The 18,862-nt window shown below is 32.2% G+C and overlaps 2 protein-coding genes and 2 long non-coding RNA genes across 7 annotated transcripts; 2 read left to right on the top strand and 2 right to left on the bottom strand.

The window, feature by feature from the left end:
- Positions 1-742: 742 nt before the first annotated feature.
- Positions 743-3,853, top strand: LOC115968994 (expansin-like A1). Its single transcript, XM_031088550.1, has 5 exons — positions 743-896; positions 1,076-1,185; positions 1,417-1,595; positions 2,606-2,738; positions 2,836-3,853. The coding sequence occupies exons 1-5, from the start codon at positions 779-781 to the stop codon at positions 3,079-3,081; spliced, it is 786 nt and encodes a 261-aa protein (XP_030944410.1). The 5' UTR covers positions 743-778; the 3' UTR covers positions 3,082-3,853.
- A 1,004-nt stretch (positions 3,854-4,857) lies between these two features.
- Positions 4,858-8,745, bottom strand: LOC115968996. Of its 4 annotated transcripts, XR_004086839.1 has the most exons (6): positions 8,658-8,745; positions 8,423-8,507; positions 8,051-8,104; positions 7,837-7,898; positions 7,489-7,540; positions 6,903-6,974 (listed from the first exon to the last, which is right to left on the bottom strand). It is a non-coding gene; the product is annotated as an uncharacterized LOC115968996 (long non-coding RNA). The 4 variants fall into 4 exon arrangements; XR_004086838.1 differs by lacking the exons at positions 6,903-6,974; positions 8,658-8,745 and adding an exon at positions 4,858-5,419 and having other exon boundaries at positions 8,423-8,613; XR_004086837.1 differs by lacking the exon at positions 8,658-8,745 and having other exon boundaries at positions 8,423-8,613.
- A 1,254-nt stretch (positions 8,746-9,999) lies between these two features.
- LOC115968997 lies at positions 10,000-10,433 on the bottom strand. Its single transcript, XR_004086841.1, has 3 exons — positions 10,383-10,433; positions 10,188-10,280; positions 10,000-10,014 (listed from the first exon to the last, which is right to left on the bottom strand). It is a non-coding gene; the product is annotated as an uncharacterized LOC115968997 (long non-coding RNA).
- Positions 10,434-14,578: 4,145 nt separating this feature from the next.
- LOC115968995 (expansin-like A1) lies at positions 14,579-16,736 on the top strand. Its single transcript, XM_031088552.1, has 5 exons — positions 14,579-14,731; positions 14,911-15,020; positions 15,259-15,437; positions 16,030-16,162; positions 16,260-16,736. Exons 1-5 carry the CDS (start codon positions 14,617-14,619, stop codon positions 16,503-16,505), a joined length of 783 nt encoding a protein of 260 aa, XP_030944412.1. The 5' UTR covers positions 14,579-14,616; the 3' UTR covers positions 16,506-16,736.
- The last annotated feature ends 2,126 nt before the right edge of the window (positions 16,737-18,862 follow it).

Genomic DNA, 18,862 nt, shown 5'->3' with positions numbered 1-18,862 from the left:
ACAATTCACATCTAAATATCCTACACCGGATCCCACTTACTTATTAAGTTGTAAGAGCAACCATCAAAATTGAATAATAATAGAGACAATTATATAACATTTATTTACAATTCGTTAAAATAATAAGCTGTAATTAGAGTAACATCACTTTCTTATGAGCCCATCATTTACCCTCCTTTAATTATACACACTAATCATGATAGGTTTATGAAAAAACATGTTAAAAAAAATGATAGAAAGAAGTAAACAAATTTAAGGGTTATTAAGTAATATAGAAGAAATTCATCTTTTACATGAATAGTTTACAATTTTCATTTCCCAAATACCAAGTGTGAGGATCCGAGGAATAGAAATTTGGGAAGAGGAAACTTATCAAAGTGCAAAAAGTGTGTCCCCTCATAAACATGAATCCATATTTCACCATTCATAGACAGTTAGACACAAATAAATGGTGTATCTCACACAGCACAAAAGTCTCAACTCTCAGGTTCTCAATTCTCACAGCACAACTGTTTAAGTCATAGACAGAGAGTCGGTGGAAGACCCCATCCCATTTGTTTTCTCTTTGTCTCACCGCAAAACGCGTGTTTTTCTTCTTATCTAAAGCCTAATTCCCATTCCCACGCATTAGAAACGTCTTTAACAAAAACAAAAAGAGATAGACAAACTTTTTTATTTGGAAATGCTGACCTGTAGTGCACACTACTACTTGACTCTAGCTATATATACACCTATATATGCTATATGCCTTAATCATCCTTGACACATATCTAACTCAATGGCTTTCTTTGTTTGCTTCTTCTTCCTCTTCCTTCTTGTTTCATCTTCAACTGCTTGTGATCGATGTGTTCACCAAACTAAGGTTGCCTATTTCTCCCAAGATTCAGCACTTTCATGTAAGCTTCAGATTGTTCCGTCCTTTTACTTCTTTTTCTATTTTTTCCAATTTTTATTTGGTTGTTTTGATTAATACCCAGATGATTGTTCATCATGAAAAGCAAAATTTGGCATTGACCCAGATGTTATTTTTGTGAAATAATAAGTGGGTAATTTTTGTTTTGTGGATTTAATGCAGCTGGGGCTTGTGGGTATGGTTCCTTGGCATTAGGCTTTAACAGTGGGCACCTTGCTGGTGGTGTGGCTTCCCTTTACAAAGATGGAGCTGGTTGTGGTGCATGCTTTCAGGTGCCTATACAAACTTTCCTTTTTTTCATAACTTTTTTTAAGAAAGGTTGATGTGTCAAATTGTGATTAGAGTAATGTTGTTCACATCACTTTAACATGAACCTAACATAAACGCTATTTTTATGGGTACTAATCACTACATGACACTCAAGTGGTTACAACATACAAAGAAAAACTTTTTTGGACTTACTGATTGTGGAAACTCTGTTTTGATTGGGGCATGTTTGGCAGATAAGATGCAAGAACACAAGTCATTGTACCAAAAAAGGAACTATAGTGACTTTGACTGATCTCAATCGGAATAACCAAATAGACTTTGTTATCAGCAGCAGAGCATTCATGGCCATGGCTCAGAAGGGTATGGGCCAAGACATTTTGAAACTTGGGATTGTCGACGTGGAATACAAGAGGTAAGCAAATATTGAGAGATTTGAGCTTAGTGACGCTACTGAATTTTAATATTAGCTCTCACTCTTAGGCCATAATCATAAACACTAATCAATTTGACTTTTTAAAAAAGTTTCTTCTAGTGTGTGGTTATGTTACCCCTACCCCATGTATCAAAGTCCAGATGTGGACCAACCTTAAATAATAATATGGGCTCAGCGCCTCAGCCATTGTCCCCTTGGACAAAAACCAGTACATTACATGTTAGTAACGGTCCAATTCTTATGAAAATAAAAAATACTACCCGTACATATATATATATATATATTTTTGTAGAAAAGGAATATATTAAAAACTAAACAGCAGCCAACACAACCGGACAAAGTCTGTTTACAGAAACACCACAGACATCATCCTCCAAAATAGAAAGCAGATCCACAGGTGGATTAGAAAATATAACAAAATCATTCTGAAGGCCCGTGCCTATTTTAGCTAAGAAGTCTGCACATCTATTGGTTTCTCTGTACACATGTCTGACTCTCGTTTGGGGAATTTGAGTAACCAGGTGCCTGCAATCTTCCATGATAGAGTAGATAACAGTGTTAATGCAGCTTTGTGAGCTTAAGGCGTCAACTACGGCTTTCGCATCTAATTCAATACAAACAGCCTGTGCTTGAATTTGTAGACAGAGGCAAAGGCCGTCCCGGAGAGCCCAAAGTCCCGAAGGCTGTCCCGTACATATTTTTCAATTTCACTATAAAATACTTATAAATTAACATAATTGTGGTAAATCAACTATATATTACATAATTTACTCAAAAAAAAAAAAAACTATATATTACATAAATGTCTTTTTTTAAAATTTTTAATTTTTATAATTGCCTTGTGTTTAAAAAATTGACACATAAATTTATAAAATTAATATAGTGAAAGTTGTAATAACCTAGCATTGCTGCATCACTCAAAATAAATATATATTTTTTCAATTTCTTTCATTTGGCAATAATATGAACTTCTTGGTTGCATAAACCAGGGTACCTTGTCAATACAAAAATCAGAATTTGGCTGTACGAGTGGAAGAATCAAGCCAAAAACCAAATTACTTGGCAGTGAAATTTCTATATCAAGGAGGTCAAACAGAAATAGTAGGTGTTGATGTAGCTCAGGTGAGCCAAAAGCTTATATTATATTTACCAAACTTTTAAAATAAATGTTCACATTAAGGTCCACACTGATGTAATATTGTTATTGCAATCTTCATAGGTTGGTTCTTCAAACTGGGGCTTCATGAGCCACAACTATGGGGCAGTTTGGGACACAAGTAGAGTGCCATCAGGGGCATTGCAATTCCGGTTTGTGATCACAGCAGGGTATGATGGGAAGTATATTTGGGCACAACATGTCCTTCCTGCTGACTGGAAGTCGGGGGTGATATATGACTCGGGGGTTCAATTCACTGATATTGCACAAGAGGGTTGTTCTCCATGTGATTATGAGACTTGGAAATGAGGGATCTTGTTAATGCTAGTGTGAATATATATACATATATTTGACTGGTTAGGCGATGAGAGAGAGACATGTCAGACAATGACTCAGGGAGAGTCATTGCCCAGCAAAGCCCAAAGGCGAAAGAGAGACTGAGAGAGTTAAGGAGGAAGACTGAGAAAATAACGAATTTATACCTGGGAGTTAGGGTTAAGGTTGTGCACAAAACGTCGCCATTTTCATTTTTTTTTTTTTAATCAGTCGGTTCGGTTTTTTGAATCGATTTTAGACTTGCGTTCAGACTTCTGTACCACATCGGCGTCGGAACTTCCCCTCCTTTCACCGACCTCAGCTCCATCGGTTGGCTCTAGCAGTGGTGCGGTATTGTTGGCGCCGGTTGGTTGGGCCGACATCAGTCGGTTTGTGCACACTCCTAAGATGAATGACAGAAGTGGGACATAGAATGAAATCAGATAAATACATATGTTTTTGGAGTAGTCTGACGGGACACTTTTCTGACTTCAAGTTAAGTAGGGTTCTAAATAATAGTGCTCGTGAACATTAGGGCTCAATAAAAAACAAGCTAAGTTTAGGCTCATTTATGGGTTTAGTAATATACTTGATATAAGCTTAACAAATAAACCTATATCTCACTAAAACTTTAATCAATTGGGAGTTTGGACCCCTCATCCAAACCAAATAGGTTTGATAACTTGATATGGACTTGATAATATACTTGTGTTAGATCTCAATTTTAAAAGTTTGATATAAAGTTCGAGTTTGAACTTGATGTTGAGATCGAATTGGACTTGACTAATTAATCAAACTAATCTCAAGCTTTTAGACTTTTGTTGTCAAGCTAAATTTGAACATTTATTATATGACAAAACTGGGCTCGTTTACAATTTTACTTATGGATAATATGAGTTCAACCATTTATCTTTTAAATCCCATTTGATTACTAGTGATATAAAAGAATATAACAAATTTTGTACATAAGTATTACAAATGTATCAACTTTTATACATAAGACGAAAAAGGTAATTTACTTATTATATTATTGATGTGAAAACATGGTGATAAATTTTAAATTGTTCAAAAATCTTAAACTCTTAGACCTAAATTTATCTACCCTAATACCATAATAAATTACCGATCGTCCCAAAATATTAACTATTAGAAAATTGTTAATTTAATTCTTTAGCCAATTCTAAGTTTCTAACAATTACTTAGTGAACTTGTAAGTAGTTTGTAATAAAATTGGTATTTGATGATAGCTTTAGCATTTTACTATGATTATATCCTCTCCACCTCCAAAACATTCAACTTTCCTGCAAATTACTCTCTCTTTTTGTAATGTCCTCACTGCGCCGTCAGTAAGTGTGGTCGCATTGTTGCCACATCATGGCCAAGAGTTAGCATTGTTTTCAATATTTTGAATACAATTTGATTTGATAGACTATATATTTAGTATGTAACCCGTGCTGCACGGGAATGGTTAATTGTAGTAATAATGTTGGTCAATTTTTTTTGTTTTTTTGGGTTTATCACATGGAGGATAGAATTAGATAAAACAATGAAAAAAAATATATTGCATTTTATTATTTAAGTGATGCAATTGGTCTTCTTTTTTTTTTTTCTTTTTGGTTTATCATACGGAGGATAGCATTAGATAAAACAGTGAATAAAAAAAAACGAATATTGCATTTTATTATTTAAGTGATGCTACAATGAAAAAAAGAAGAAGAGAATATTGCATTTTATTATTAAAAATATATAAAGGGACACTAATTTTTTTTTTTTTTTGTCAAACTTAAATAAACCTATTCACCAACTTAAACATTTCAAGGTCGATCAAGCATCTCTTGCACATAACCACAAATTCTTCATAACCATAAGGATACGGTTCATCACGGTTCCAATGTTCCATTTTAGATTTTTGGCAAGCTTGAAAGTTTGGACTTTGATACATGGCGGTTCTTGCAGCAAGTAGTCGAAGTATTCTTTGGCATTTTAGAAGCCTATGATTTCCATGTTCATCATTCAAAACTTTCAAAAGGTTACTTATGCCTTTAGGATTCGATTCACAAAGCAGCATGACTCCATGAATATATGTTGCAATAAAATCACCACATGCAACAACTTCTTCAATCAATATTTTTCCTTCAACGACTTCTTCATTCAGGAAGTATTTTTTTGTACCCATTATGAGTAGTGCATGGGGATTCTTTGCTTCATAACATGAAAAAAATCAAATTTTTTGCTTTGTTATCTAGTAGGATTGGGTGACTGAAATATGGAGTGAGTCGAATTCTTTGGAGTACTAATCTGTTTTTTTGTTAATTTGTTGAAGCTTTTGCATCTGATTAAGAAAAAGGAAAGAATTGAATTAATAGATTTCATAACTTATATAAAGGGAAATAATTAGTATATATACACTAAAAAATTTGTTTTGTTATACCTTAACTTGATATTTCCCAATTATAGTGTTGCTGAATCATTTCCCACCTTTGAAAATATTTCCACCAACATGTCATTTGGAAGATTTTGTAAAATACTCATATTTTTCTTTTTGGTTTGAAATAGTGTTCTAATATTTCATTCCCTATTTATAATAAAATGATTTTTAAAGATTCATAGGATCATATTAAATTACAATAAATGATAATAATGTGTTTTTAGACTCTTTAATTGAGTATACATGAATTTTGATAGGCAAATGGTTAAACGTATCTAGTTTTTTGTATTGATAATGGTTCTTAATGAATTTGGACATGTGAAGTGTTCGGTTAGATCAAATCGTGGAATTGAATTGTAGTGATGCTATTGATATTAAGCTTGGATTATTTAATAATTTTCATGATATTATTACACAAGGAAATATTCAATTGTTCCTATTCATGTTAATAATGGTTTATTAAACATATAGGATATTAGTTTTTGTCCTATGGATAATTATGTTTTATAATAAAATATGAGAATGTACTTAAAAAGATTAAAAAATATTTTCACATTACATATGTACACAACGAAAGTAATTTCATTATCTTGTTTCTTTGATAATTCTTCTCAATCCTTCAAAAGATTAAATCCGTACATAAAATTTAATTATTATTATTTTACCTTTTTTAGCTATTAATCGGTTGACATTCTAAACATTCTCTAAAATTTCATAATCCATTGACTAAGACCATTTTCGTCCAATAATATGTAGACAACTAAATTACGTAAATGTTGAAGGGATAGGGTAAAAAAAAAAAAATACCTCTTAAAAAAATAAGCGGTTATTAATTGGTTCAACTAATTGAGATCCAACTGAATTTCAATCATTTTTTGTATGCAATGAAAAATATTTTGAACACATGTCATGCAATTTAAGCAAGTAAAAAAATATACAAAAGGTTAGGAAAATGAAATGATCAAAATTAGTTGACTATATTTAAGCCCTCTAGTGAGAAAAATTAAGCTTTAATAATCACCCATAAAAAAAATTCAATAATCATCAATTTTTTTCAAGCATATAATAGTGAACCTTTGTTGTGCTACATAACCTAAGTCTTTTTGTTTCAGCCAAAGTTTAGTATACCAAAATCAGCAATAAAGGATGCACATGCTATCAAATATTACACAAGCTTATTAGTGAACTTACTAAAACCTTGCTCATAGGTCATGTGATCCATTAAACTAATATGAATATATTGATTTTTCAGATTACCTTTTCAATATTTAGAAATCATAAAATACATAAAATAGTTCTTGACAATGTAATAAACCACATAAAATAGTTATAGACAATGTCATAAACCAAATAATTTAAACTAAAAATTTCCAATAATGTTTTTTTTTTCCTGAATGCCATGAGCTTTCTCTTTATCCCATCCTTAACGACTTTTAGGCATTTGGGATACCTTCTGGATCTACAATGCGCCAATTCACGTTAAATTATATTACTGATAAAAAATTGGCTATCCAAATTGCAATTATCAATACAATAATGGAAGGTTAAATTGTTAAAACTAAGTTGGAGTACAATTGAAAAGTTTATTACTGGCCTCCTTCTAGTGCAATTAGACCTTCCTAGTGTGCTGCCTAAACAGTCCATTGTGAATTTTTTTTAAACTTATTTTCATAATTTAATTTCCTAGGCTTATCATTAGAATTTTTATTCTTAAGTTGATAGTTAAAGAACATAAAGATGTTTTATGGTTAGTGTTATCTGGTTTGTTAGTTTTGTGACTCTAGATGGTATTTGGGTTGTTTGTTAGTTTTCATAACAAAAAACTCAAGCCTTTCAATTGCCTTTTTGACAATATCTAAATCACCCAAGCTCCACAATCGAGCAAAGCATTTTCTATCTCATACATGGTTCATGTAATAGTTATTAAAATTTAGATAAAAAAGGAAGAATGTGTAAATGAAGTCTTGACATACCAAATTGGCAGATCTATGTAGAAATTTAGACCAAAAAGAGTTCTAGGAGCACCTAGATTAGAGGGGAAAAAAAGGAGCAATAATTAATTCACTGCAAGGACATTGAAGAAAATGAGAAATAAGTATAACATCCAAACTGGGGTGAATAATGCTTAATAGAAAGCTAAATTTGAAAGTGTAGATTTAATATTCTAATAAATGCAAAATCATTATCTTTTGCCAATTGAGAAGATGAGGGAACCAAGGAAGACAAAGGCAGACTCATGTAATTTTTCAATTCACTATAATAGAGGAAATAGCAAATGATGAAAATGATAATATTAGATATTACACGGCCTAAGGCATTACCTAGTGGCCATGTTGTCAAATTATGCCTAGGTTGTTTCACACTTTAGTGCAACAGCAACAACCTATTAAGGATTATTCAAAAAAAAAAAAAAAAATTAGGAATTAAATGCTCAAACAACAAAAATTAGACAATGGAATAAGAGGAAATTGTGATTTTCATAACTATTCTATCTAATTACTTAATTAAGTGGATGCAAAGAGAAAATGATTGTACCCAAGATCCAAGTTGTTTTCACGCTTGTGTGCAAATCACACTGTCATCCAACACCTGAAGTGATTGAACATGAGTTTAGTTATTCACATTATTTTTATTTAAGATTAGGCACTTAACAGAGCTATTTGTAAGGAAAAAAAAGTACATACATACATACATACATATACATATAAATATATACATATATACATATATATACAATACATATATACATATATACATACATACATATATATATATATATATATTTATATAATATCATGCCGAAGTAGATTCAAGTATGTGGCCTTTTAAATGCATGAAAAAAAAGAAGATAAACATTTAATTTTATTATCTAGATAACATAAAAGAAAGACTAAGACTGAATCATACCTTTATCACTTTCGACTATGAACACCACTGTTGCAGATAATGTTTTATGTAGGTATCCTCTTATTATATCTACAGTTACCAGATACTATCAAAAGTGTTGTTAATCATCCACTGTCACTTAAATGTATAAGAAAAACAATGCCTAAATAAGGGAGGAAAAAGAGAGACAAACACAAATGGTACTTTCAACACAAAGGTGAACTTGCAGAGATTCTATCAAGACAAAAACACTCACTTGAGCACTGATATTGGCTCCATGGAAGGTCTCATAAAATCTTTCTAGGTTGTCTTTTTCTGGTTGTCTCAAAAACATGGAAAATGGTATCTACCACAAGACATGAACAATTATAAATTACAGAGGATACAATAGGAATTTGCATTTCACAAATCTGTAACAAATAACAAACTAAACCAAAGATCAAAACCAAAATGCATTTAGCATGACTTTGAAAGAGAGTGGAAAAGATAAGGCTACTAAAGACGTAAACCAGACAGGAGAAGAAAAGTAACTCAACCCTTTAATTATTATTTTTTTTTTATGAGAGGCTGATAGAACATTTAAGCTAGAAAATATGTTACTAAGTAAATTTTAGAATTATACAGAAGCATTCAAAATTCATGGTGGGAGTAAAAAGGGAAGTTCGCACCACACATGAGGAGGAGAGAGCTTCCATAGTAGAACCTAGGAGACTTATAACTAATACTTGAGTCCCAATACCCAATGATACAACATTGCACATTTCTAGAGATAAACTATAGAAAAGGCCAATTAAAGAAGACCTTAAAGTTAAACTCTTTCATCAGTAGTGCTTCTCCTGCACCATTTTTGTAATCATAATATTGTGTCTAGTAGAATATTAATTAGACGACTAAATTCACAATGTCCTAATAACTTAAGTTTTTGGGAGAATCAATAATTCATCATGGTCTTAAGTTCGAACCCTGTCTCCACTCTACCACTCATTTAAATTTTTTTAAAAATCTCGTGTTGGACCCCAATTATCAAGAGAGAATATGGTTCATATGTAAGAGAGAGTGTGAAAATAATGGTCAAGTAATTGAATTTTCCATTTCCTAATTGTTTAAACTTTTGTGACAATTGGTAATTTATCAATTTCAAAGTAAAGAATTGTAAAAAAAAAGAAAGAATAGTTCTCCGGAGATGTAGTACCTCTATTGTACCCGAACCAATCTTCCCGGAAGGTCTAACCTCTGTACTCTTGTTTCTGTTTCGAAGTAAGAGAAAACAAATTATCTGTACAAATCTCCATATGAGGCAAACATAAAAGCTAACTATCATAAAAGAAACAATCAACTAAGTAGCTCAATGGAATAGCTATTAATATTAATAGTTTATTACATCACAAATCATCACAAACACAATTAACTTAGACCAAAAACAAACACAGAAACCGCAATTACACATTATATAGGAACCATAATTCACATAAACTGAAAGGTATAATTGAGTTATGCTTTCAAAATATGAACTTTGCAAAATTAGGGCTTCTCAAAGATTGAACTTACAAAATGGAGATAGGCTCGACAACACCATATAAGGACTCAATAATTCTAGTCGATCCTCCACGAATCTTCAAACAAACAAAAGCATTTCAGTTGAGATTTTACTATGATAGAGAAACGAAAAGAGAAGTAGCTCTGTTTGGTTGCTGAGAAAGAAGGAAAAAAATACAAATCTCGTTTAAAAACAATATTTTCCGTCATTTTTTCTGGGAAACCAAATGGAGGACTGATTCAAACCCACCTGCAAATTGACGGATCCATTGACAGTGAGACGAACACCATAGTGAGAAATGGAAGAAGAAGATTTTACTATGATTTTTCCCTCCAGAGGTTCCTGAAATTCCAATACTCATCTTTTGAGAGAATAGAGAGAGAGAGAGAGACAGAAATAGTAGGTATCTGTGTATATAGAGAATGAAAGAGAGAGATGAGTTACCGAAGGGTGATAGATACGACTTGCACGGGAAAGTTTGAGCTCTATTGACATTCAAATACCTAAATTAATAAAAATCAACCCAAAATAACGAAACCTAAATCATATTTGATACCAATTTTTATTGTTTAAAGATACCTGTATTAGTAGTGGTTCAAGCAGTATATATTGGTGGTAAGAGGCTGGGTTGAAGGTGGGAGATGATCTGACATGGTGGTGGCCCTCAATCTCTCCTTCACAGTGTCTTATGACTCTCTCCCTCCCCGTCTCTTGTGAAATAAGTGATTTCATCGGCTATAAAAATAGGCTATTTGGTTTTCACATTTGACAGCAAAATCAAGAAAAAAAAAAAGCTTGACCCGATGCATAGAAGTGGTTTTAATGAGAATGGGCCACATATATTTAGCCAAATGAAACAAAATTGAATTTCAATTTCTGATTTTAATTGAACAATTAGAAAGGTAATTATGATGACATAATTTGTAGACACATGGCACAAAATTAGAGTTCTAATTTAGAATTGCAATTTGAGTTTCTCTCTGCTTCACATATTATTTGATATATATATAGATTAGAGACAATGTATGTAGTGGGCATTTAAATAATAATACTAGATAAATTAGGGTAGTTTGATGATAATGCAGCATAATGACTATTTTCTAAGTGATATCTTGCACATGGATCATGATTGTTAGAGCTCCCTAAAAACCTCCCACTGATTTTTCCTGGTAATACACTTGCTACAGCCAACTGGGACCCTCTTGAGAAATAAATAAGGGTTATTAATTATAATCTTTTTTAAAATAATAATAAAGCTGATATTTTTGTCATAACCATAGGATTTAAAAAATAAATAAATAAAAATTATGGAAGTCATAACCATAGGATCTTGCTCTTCTAGAACCTCTACTGCCAATTGGGACCTTCTTGACTCTTGAGAAATAAGGGTTATAAGTTTTTATTTTTATTTTTAAAGAATAATAAAGCCGACATTTTTGTCATAACCATAGGATTTAAAAAATAATAATAATAAAAAAATTAAGGGAGTCATAACCATAGGATCTTGCTCATGGGTTAGAGAGAAGCTAGTCTGAGTGTCCCCACATATCTATTGCTATGTTAAAGCTCTACCTTGTATTCCTCAAGATATATAAGCTTCTTTATAATTAGACCGTTATGCAAACTTTTGATGAAGTTCGTTCAATGCTTGTAAAAACTAAAAAAATGATCATTGCTAGAATATTTCTTGCTCTATATATATTCGGTTTGGGGTTTGTTTAATTAAGTATTGGTTTGGACTTAATTATGTATAAAGTTTTCTTCTACATCACTTTTGAGGAAAATTTCTTAAATAGTCACGTGAATAGTTACCATCGTGCACCATTGGCGTGATAGTCACTCCATAAATATAAAGTTCTTGTAGGATGGGAAGAAAGGACCGAGATTTAAGTCTCTAAGAGGAAACTTCACACACATATATACTTAGATTAAAGTAAAAATAATTCAACAAATCATATAATTTTTTTTTTAAATCAACTAATCATATGGTTTAATATACATAAAATAGTTTTATAAATGGTCACATAATACAAAAAGAGAAAAATTTCTAAAGGAAAACTTTATCCTTTAATTATTTACTTGATTGTTGAAAGTAGATAAAATATTATTATTTTCCTAAAAAAGAAGAAGATAAATATTATTATAGGTTAGAAAAAGAAACTTTAAAAAACTATATAAGCAAATGATTAAACCAAACACACACTAATATCAGCAAATTTATAGGCATGGTGGGTTCACTTGGTATCTATTTGCTAGCTGTTCTTTCTTTTAGATAACTCATTTGTTTATGTATACTTTTTTTAAAGTGTAATATTTTTAAGTACAACCATACTTCAATTAAAATTTAACAAATGAGCTATTAATAAAGTGCGCAACAAAACTCAAACACGTCTTCTTTGGATTGACACAAAAGTTAACACACCTTCCTGGTGAGGCAGCTGGCTCCTAAAGCTTTGGTTGATGATGCATATTGCCACCACATATAGTGGCATACACCCAAGAGTCCATTGGCGCAAGTGATGAATGATGATGGCAACTGCAGCCTGTTTTTGAGTAAGTTTTGAAAACGCCAATAGCTTTGACTAGATCTGGAAAAAACACCAAAGATAAGAACAAAGAAAACAGCTTGTGAGGAGAGGTAGTGATGACTGATGAGGAAAGAACCATCAACAATGGTTGAATTTCAACTTCTAATTAAGGGCCATGTTTATGACACCCAGCTGTATACACACATTTTGCACTGAAATCGTGACTTCAAATCACAATTTAGAATTGACTTTAAATCACGATTTCAATACAAAATGTGTTTCTGTACCATTGTGTTAGTGTGTGCATGTAAGAATCATTTCGCATTTATTAACTTTAACTTTTGCTCTTATAAATTGAGAGGAAATTATGGTGGTAAAGAAACATGGCTAGACTTTACTATGGATTTGATTGCATAATTTTTCTATAATTATGCCTGTAATAAAGGATTGATTCAATTGAATATGTACGTCCTTATAATAATCATAATTATTTCTTCTAAATATAATTTTTCTCAAAACCAATTTGAAGGAAAAATTTTGCAACTCATTATATGAAGAATTAAATGTTAATTTATATGACCTATTTAATAGTTATGTGACTTTTTAAAATAATTTAATGAATCATGTGGATTAATATATGTGAATTATTTAATACATTTGACTTTATCTTTTTTTTTCTTTTTTTCTAAGGTGGAGGTTTTGACATTATAGATATATAGCTAACATTTTGTAAAAGTGGGAAATTTTGAGTATTTCTCTATTTTTGCCACAAAAGGATTATTTTTTGTTGGAGTAAGTGACACTGTATTAATACGTACGCATGAATTTAAGCAATATTTGAAACCTTGGCATTGGCTATGGAAAAGCTTGAGATACGGTTAGTGAAAAATTATACGGATGATAAGAATAACGGGGAAAAAAAAAAATGAAGGATGACCTAAATAATATTATAAATAACAGAGAATGTTCTCACCACCAAAGCTGTTCACGTTTGGCAATATTCTTGCTTTGCATATGGGATTTGTGTAGACTTTGTTCTTATCTTTCCACTTACAAAAAAGAATCATCACATTCACCAAACTTGATCACCTTAAATGTTTTTTCCTTTTGGTTCTTGAACCAACGTGTAAGCACCCAAAAGAAAGGCACCACCAAATGCCATGTTTTTAATTGACCTTCCTACCCACACTTAGCTTTGAAGACTCTTTCCCTAGCTAAATTATATCTAGCCTATAGGTTTGAGTCATGTATAAGCTTCCCAATTGTTATTTAAATAGAAAATATTTTTAAAAAATAAAAATAAAATCTCAATATAATCATTACCAATGTTCTCAAAATAATAGTTCATCCACCAAAAACAATTCACATCTGAATATCCTACACCGAATCCCACCTACTTATTAAGTTGTAAGAGCAACTATCAAAATTGAATAATGATAAAGACAATTATATAACATTTATTTACAATTTGTTAAAATAATAAATTATGATTAGAGTAACGTTACTTTCTTATGAGCCCATCATTTACGCTCCTTTAATTAGATACACTAATCATGATAGGTTTATGAAAAAACATGTTAAAAAAATGATAGAAAGAAGTAAACAAATTTAAGGGTAATCAAGTAATATAGAAGTAATTCATCTTTTACATGAATAGTTTGCAATTTTCATTTCCCAAATACCAAGTGTGAGGATCCGAGGAATAGAAATTTGGGAAGAGGAAACATATCAAAGTGCAAAAAGTGTGTCCGGTCCCTCATAAACATGAATCCATATTTCACCATTCATATACAGACTACAGTTAGACACAAATAAATGGTGCATCTCACACAGCACAAAAGTCTCAACTCTCAGGTTCTCACTTCTCACAGCACAGCTGTTTTAAGCCATAGAAAGAGAGTCGGTGGGAGACCCCATCCCATTTGTTTTCTTTTTGTCTCACCGCAAAACGCGTGTTTTTCTTCCTATCTACAGCCTAATTCCCATCCCCACGCATTAGAAACGTCTTTAACAAAAACAAAAAGAGATAGACAAACTTTTTTATTTGGAAATGCTGACCTGTAGTCCACACTACTACTGTGTTGACTCTAGCTATATATACACCTATATATGCTATATGCCTTTCTTATCCCTGACACATATCTAACTCAATGGCTTTCTTTGTTTGCTTCTTCCTCTTCTTTCTTATTTCAACTTCAACTGCTTGTGATCGTTGTGTCCACAAAACTAAGGTTGCCTATTTCTCCAAAGCTTCAACACTTTCATGTAAGCTTCAAATTGTTCCATCCTTTTACTTCTGTTTCTATTTTTTCCAATTTTTGTTTGGTTGTTTTGATTAATACCCAGATGATTGTTCATCTTGAAAAGCAAAATTTGGCATTGACCCAGATGATATTTTTGTGAAATAATAAGTGGGTAATTTTTGTTTTGTGGATTTAATGCAGCTGGGGCTTGTGGGTATGGTTCCTTGGCATTAGGCTTCAACAGTGGACACCTTGCTGCTGGTGTGGCTTCTCTTTACAAAGATGGAGCTGGCTGTGGTGCATGCTTTCAGGTGCCTATACAAACTTTCCTTTTTCTCATAACTTTTTTTAAGAAAGGTTGATGTGTCAAATTCTGATTAGAGTAATGTTGTTCACATCACTTTTACATGAACATAACATAAACGCTATTTTTATGGGTACTAATCACTACATGACACATTGACACTTAAGTGGTTACAACTTACAGAGAAAAGCTTTGTGGACTTACTGATTGTGGAAACTCTGTTTTGATTGGGGCATTTTTGGCAGATAAGATGCAAGAACACAAGTCATTGTACCAAAGAAGGAACTATAGTGACTTTGACTGATCTCAATCGGAATAACCAAACAGCCTTTGTTGTCAGCAGCAGAGCATTCATGGCCATGGCTCAGAAGGGTATGGGCAAAGACATTTTGAAACTGGGGATTGTCGACGTAGAATACAAGAGGTAAGCAAATTTTGAGAGATTTGAGCTTATCTATACTACTGAATTTTAATATTAGCTCTCACTCTCAGGCCATAATCATAAACATTAATCAATTTGACTTTTTAAAAAAGTTTCTTCTAGTGTGTGGTTGTGTTACACCTACCCCATGTATCAAAGTCCAGATGTGGACCAACCTTAAATAATAATATGGGCTCAGCGCCCCAGCCATTGTCCCCTTGGACAAAAATCAGTACTTTAAATGTTAGTAACGGTCCAATTCTTATGAAAATAAAAAATACTACCCGTACATGAAAATAAAAAATACTACCCGTACATATTTTTCAATTTCACTATAAAATACTTATAAATTAACATAATTGTGGTAAAACAACTATATATTACATAATTTATTCAAAAAAAAAAAAAACTATATATTACATAAATGTCTTTTTTTTTTTTCTTTTAATTGTCTTGTGTTTAAAAAATTGACACACAAATTTATAAAATTAATATAGTAAAAGTTGTAATAACCTTGCATCACTCAAAATAAATATATATTTTTTCAATTTCTTTCATTGGGCAATAATATGATCTTCTTGGTTGCATAAACCAGGGTACCTTGTCAATACAAAAATCAGAATTTGGCTGTACGAGTGGAAGAATCAAGCCAAAAACCAAATTACTTGGCAGTGAAATTTCTATATCAAGGAGGTCAAACAGAAATAGTTGGTGTTGATGTAGCTCAGGTGAGCCAAAAGCTTATATTATATTTACCTAACTTTTTAAATAAATGTTCATATTAAGGTCCATACTGATGTAATATTGTTATTGCAATCTTCATAGGTTGGTTCTTCAAACTGGGGCTTCATGAGCCACAACTATGGGGCAGTTTGGGACACAAGCAGAGTGCCATCAGGGGCATTGCAATTCCGGTTTGTGATCACAGCAGGGTATGACGGGAAGTATATTTGGGCACAACATGTCCTTCCTGTTGACTGGAAGTCAGGGGTGACATATGACTCAGGGGTTCAATTCACTGATATTGCACAAGAGGGTTGTTCTCCATGTGATGATGAGACTTGGAAATGAGGGATCTTGTTAATGCTAGTGTGAATATATATACATATAGGTGGGTTCCTTGCAACATGCATTGAATTACTTGATTTAGTAGCTTAGGAGATAAGAATACAAATTTGAAGGGCTTAGACTTGCCAAGAAAATAGATGGGGCTAAATATGTATGTTTCGGAATTATAAACTTTCCTACTAGGACAAATTTTCACTTCTTGATGTTCTCTAACATATTTCTTCTACAATAAAATGTCCCATCTCTCTCTCTCTCTCATGTGCATGTATCAAAATGTGCATATAATGTATACAAATGACATGCAATTCACAAGTAAATTTAAAAATTCTGATGCAAAACCACTATAGACTGCCACATGGTACATTTGATGGCATGGACAAGGAAAAGGAAGTGCTTGTGCTTCCAATGAAAAGCCATAAATTCGTATGATTGGCAGCTGCAGATTGATATATTAGGGAGTCAGAGGAGCGTTTATACTATATAGTATAGCACAAAGTTTGTACAGGGGTTGAAGTTAAAGTCATGGACTCATGGGTTCAAATGTTATCAAGAGGATATATTTGTAGACAATGTCTAGCAGGCTCAGTCAAAATTTGGACACAAGGGCCTCTTTTTCTTGCTATAGCAAAGGGCCTTATTTATATTCGGGCCTTTAGTTTGAGCTTGCTATGTGTAAAACAATTTGGGTCCAAGACATTCCTAAAGGGCCTTATTAAAACTCCATCTGGTTTCTTCAGGCCCAAAACAATTTGGGTCTAAGATGCATCTCTCTCTCTCTCTCACATGTGCATATAAAATGCATCTTGGATAGCGCCCTTGGATTTTTGTAAAGAGTACCAAAGCTAATGGCTGCTCACAGAAAACCATAAGCTTGGAAAGTTATAGCTCTTTTTACCTGTTATAGTTTTTTCTTTTTTCTTTTCTCATATGGTTGGGCTTTGCCCAAGTATCTTTACTTTGTACAAGTTTCCTACAGTTTATCAAACCAAAAAAAAGAAAAAAAAAAGAAAAAAAAAAGAAAAAAGAAAGAAACAAAATTTAGCTACAAAATTGGTTGTAGTCCAAGGCTACAATCTTACCTAATGAAATAAATATTATTATATATTTTGAAAATCTAACTATTAAATTATATGTTTTTTGTGTTCTTAATACACATGTCAAATTTTGTATTAATTGGATATTATTTACTATATAATCTATAAGTTTATATTTTATGGATAATTTGAAACTATAAAAACTTGCAATTTAAACAATTTATTAATGAGATAGCTATTAATTTTTAATTTTCTAAAAATTTTACAAGCATAGAGGATATAAGATGAAGATATAATCCCATGGTGGATTTGTTAAAATTCATCTCCAATAAAAAGATATCGAGTAAAATTGTAGTCTTAGGCTACAACCAATTTTAAATCTAAACTTTATCCCAAAAAAAAATAATAATTGTTTCAGTACACTAACTATAAAACTTCGCCTTGTGACTAAATTAACTGACTAACACACTTTTGTTTTTATCAAAATAAAATAAAAAACACACCAAATTTCATGACAAATTGACACTCTAAACTCTTAATTGTCTTTCTCACGGCAAAACCAAATATTAAGGGCATGTTTGGTATACTGTAAACTATTCCTTAAATAGTTATTCTAAAATTAATATATTTCCATATAAATAAATTTTCCATATACACATAACAAATATTAAAATAATAAAAAATAATTAAATATAATTGTATGAGTAAGATGTTTCCTAAAATAAATCTTAAGTTTTATTATATGGACAACTTTTAGCTACAAAATTGGTTGTAGCCTTAAACTACAACTTTACTCAAAATTCTTAAGTATTACATTTTCTGGCTCTCTAAAAAAAAAAAGTATTACATTTTCTTCTTATATTTTCTGTGGGGCCCAACAATTCGTGGACCAGGCCCATTTGCCCTTAGAGAGTCCGAAGGCCCAATCCGAGGAGAGCTGTGGCCCAAACTCTACAACGCAGAGCACAAAAGAATTTTGGGAGGCTGCCGAGGACAGTGTAGTCCTCGGCAGATCTATAGTCCCATCAGAACAAAGGGGTGAAACTGGAATAGGGACGAATTCATAAGGAAATCCAAGATACCTGGGGGAGGTTATCCTTACTACCCTTCCAGATAAGACCCAGCGCCTGACAGAGCCGTACTCTGTAGCTTTATCAAACCATCCCCAAAAAAGACTGACCCTACACGTGGACGAAGGATAGCGAATGCAAGCTAGTATAAAATAAGGAAGTAAGTAAATCACAGGGGGAGCCCATCCCACCTAAAAAAGAGAGAGACTACATGGGGAAGAACCTCTCAACGACTCCGGACTTCACTGAAGAAAGT

Source organism: Quercus lobata, chromosome 11, assembly GCF_001633185.2.
Source record: "Quercus lobata isolate SW786 chromosome 11, ValleyOak3.0 Primary Assembly, whole genome shotgun sequence".
NCBI lineage: Eukaryota > Viridiplantae > Streptophyta > Magnoliopsida > Fagales > Fagaceae > Quercus > Quercus lobata.
Note: the sequence above shows the minus strand (reverse complement) of the source record. Positions and strands in the feature narration are given on the sequence as shown.

What these genes read in the sequence shown, in the direction of transcription:
- LOC115968994 (XM_031088550.1), top strand. Translation starts at nt 779, where the DNA reads ATGGCTTTCTTTGTTTGCTTCTTCTTCCTCTTCCTTCTTGTTTCATCT. An exon ending in CCAAGATTCAGCACTTTCAT is followed by an intron (nt 897 to 1,075) that starts GTAAGCTTCAGA and finishes GATTTAATGCAG; the next exon opens with CTGGGGCTTGTGGGTATGGT. An exon ending in GTCGACGTGGAATACAAGAG is followed by an intron (nt 1,596 to 2,605) that starts GTAAGCAAATAT and finishes TGCATAAACCAG; the next exon opens with GGTACCTTGTCAATACAAAA.
- LOC115968995 (XM_031088552.1), top strand. Translation starts at nt 14,617, where the DNA reads ATGGCTTTCTTTGTTTGCTTCTTCCTCTTCTTTCTTATTTCAACTTCA. An exon ending in CAAAGCTTCAACACTTTCAT is followed by an intron (nt 14,732 to 14,910) that starts GTAAGCTTCAAA and finishes GATTTAATGCAG; the next exon opens with CTGGGGCTTGTGGGTATGGT. An exon ending in GTCGACGTAGAATACAAGAG is followed by an intron (nt 15,438 to 16,029) that starts GTAAGCAAATTT and finishes TGCATAAACCAG; the next exon opens with GGTACCTTGTCAATACAAAA.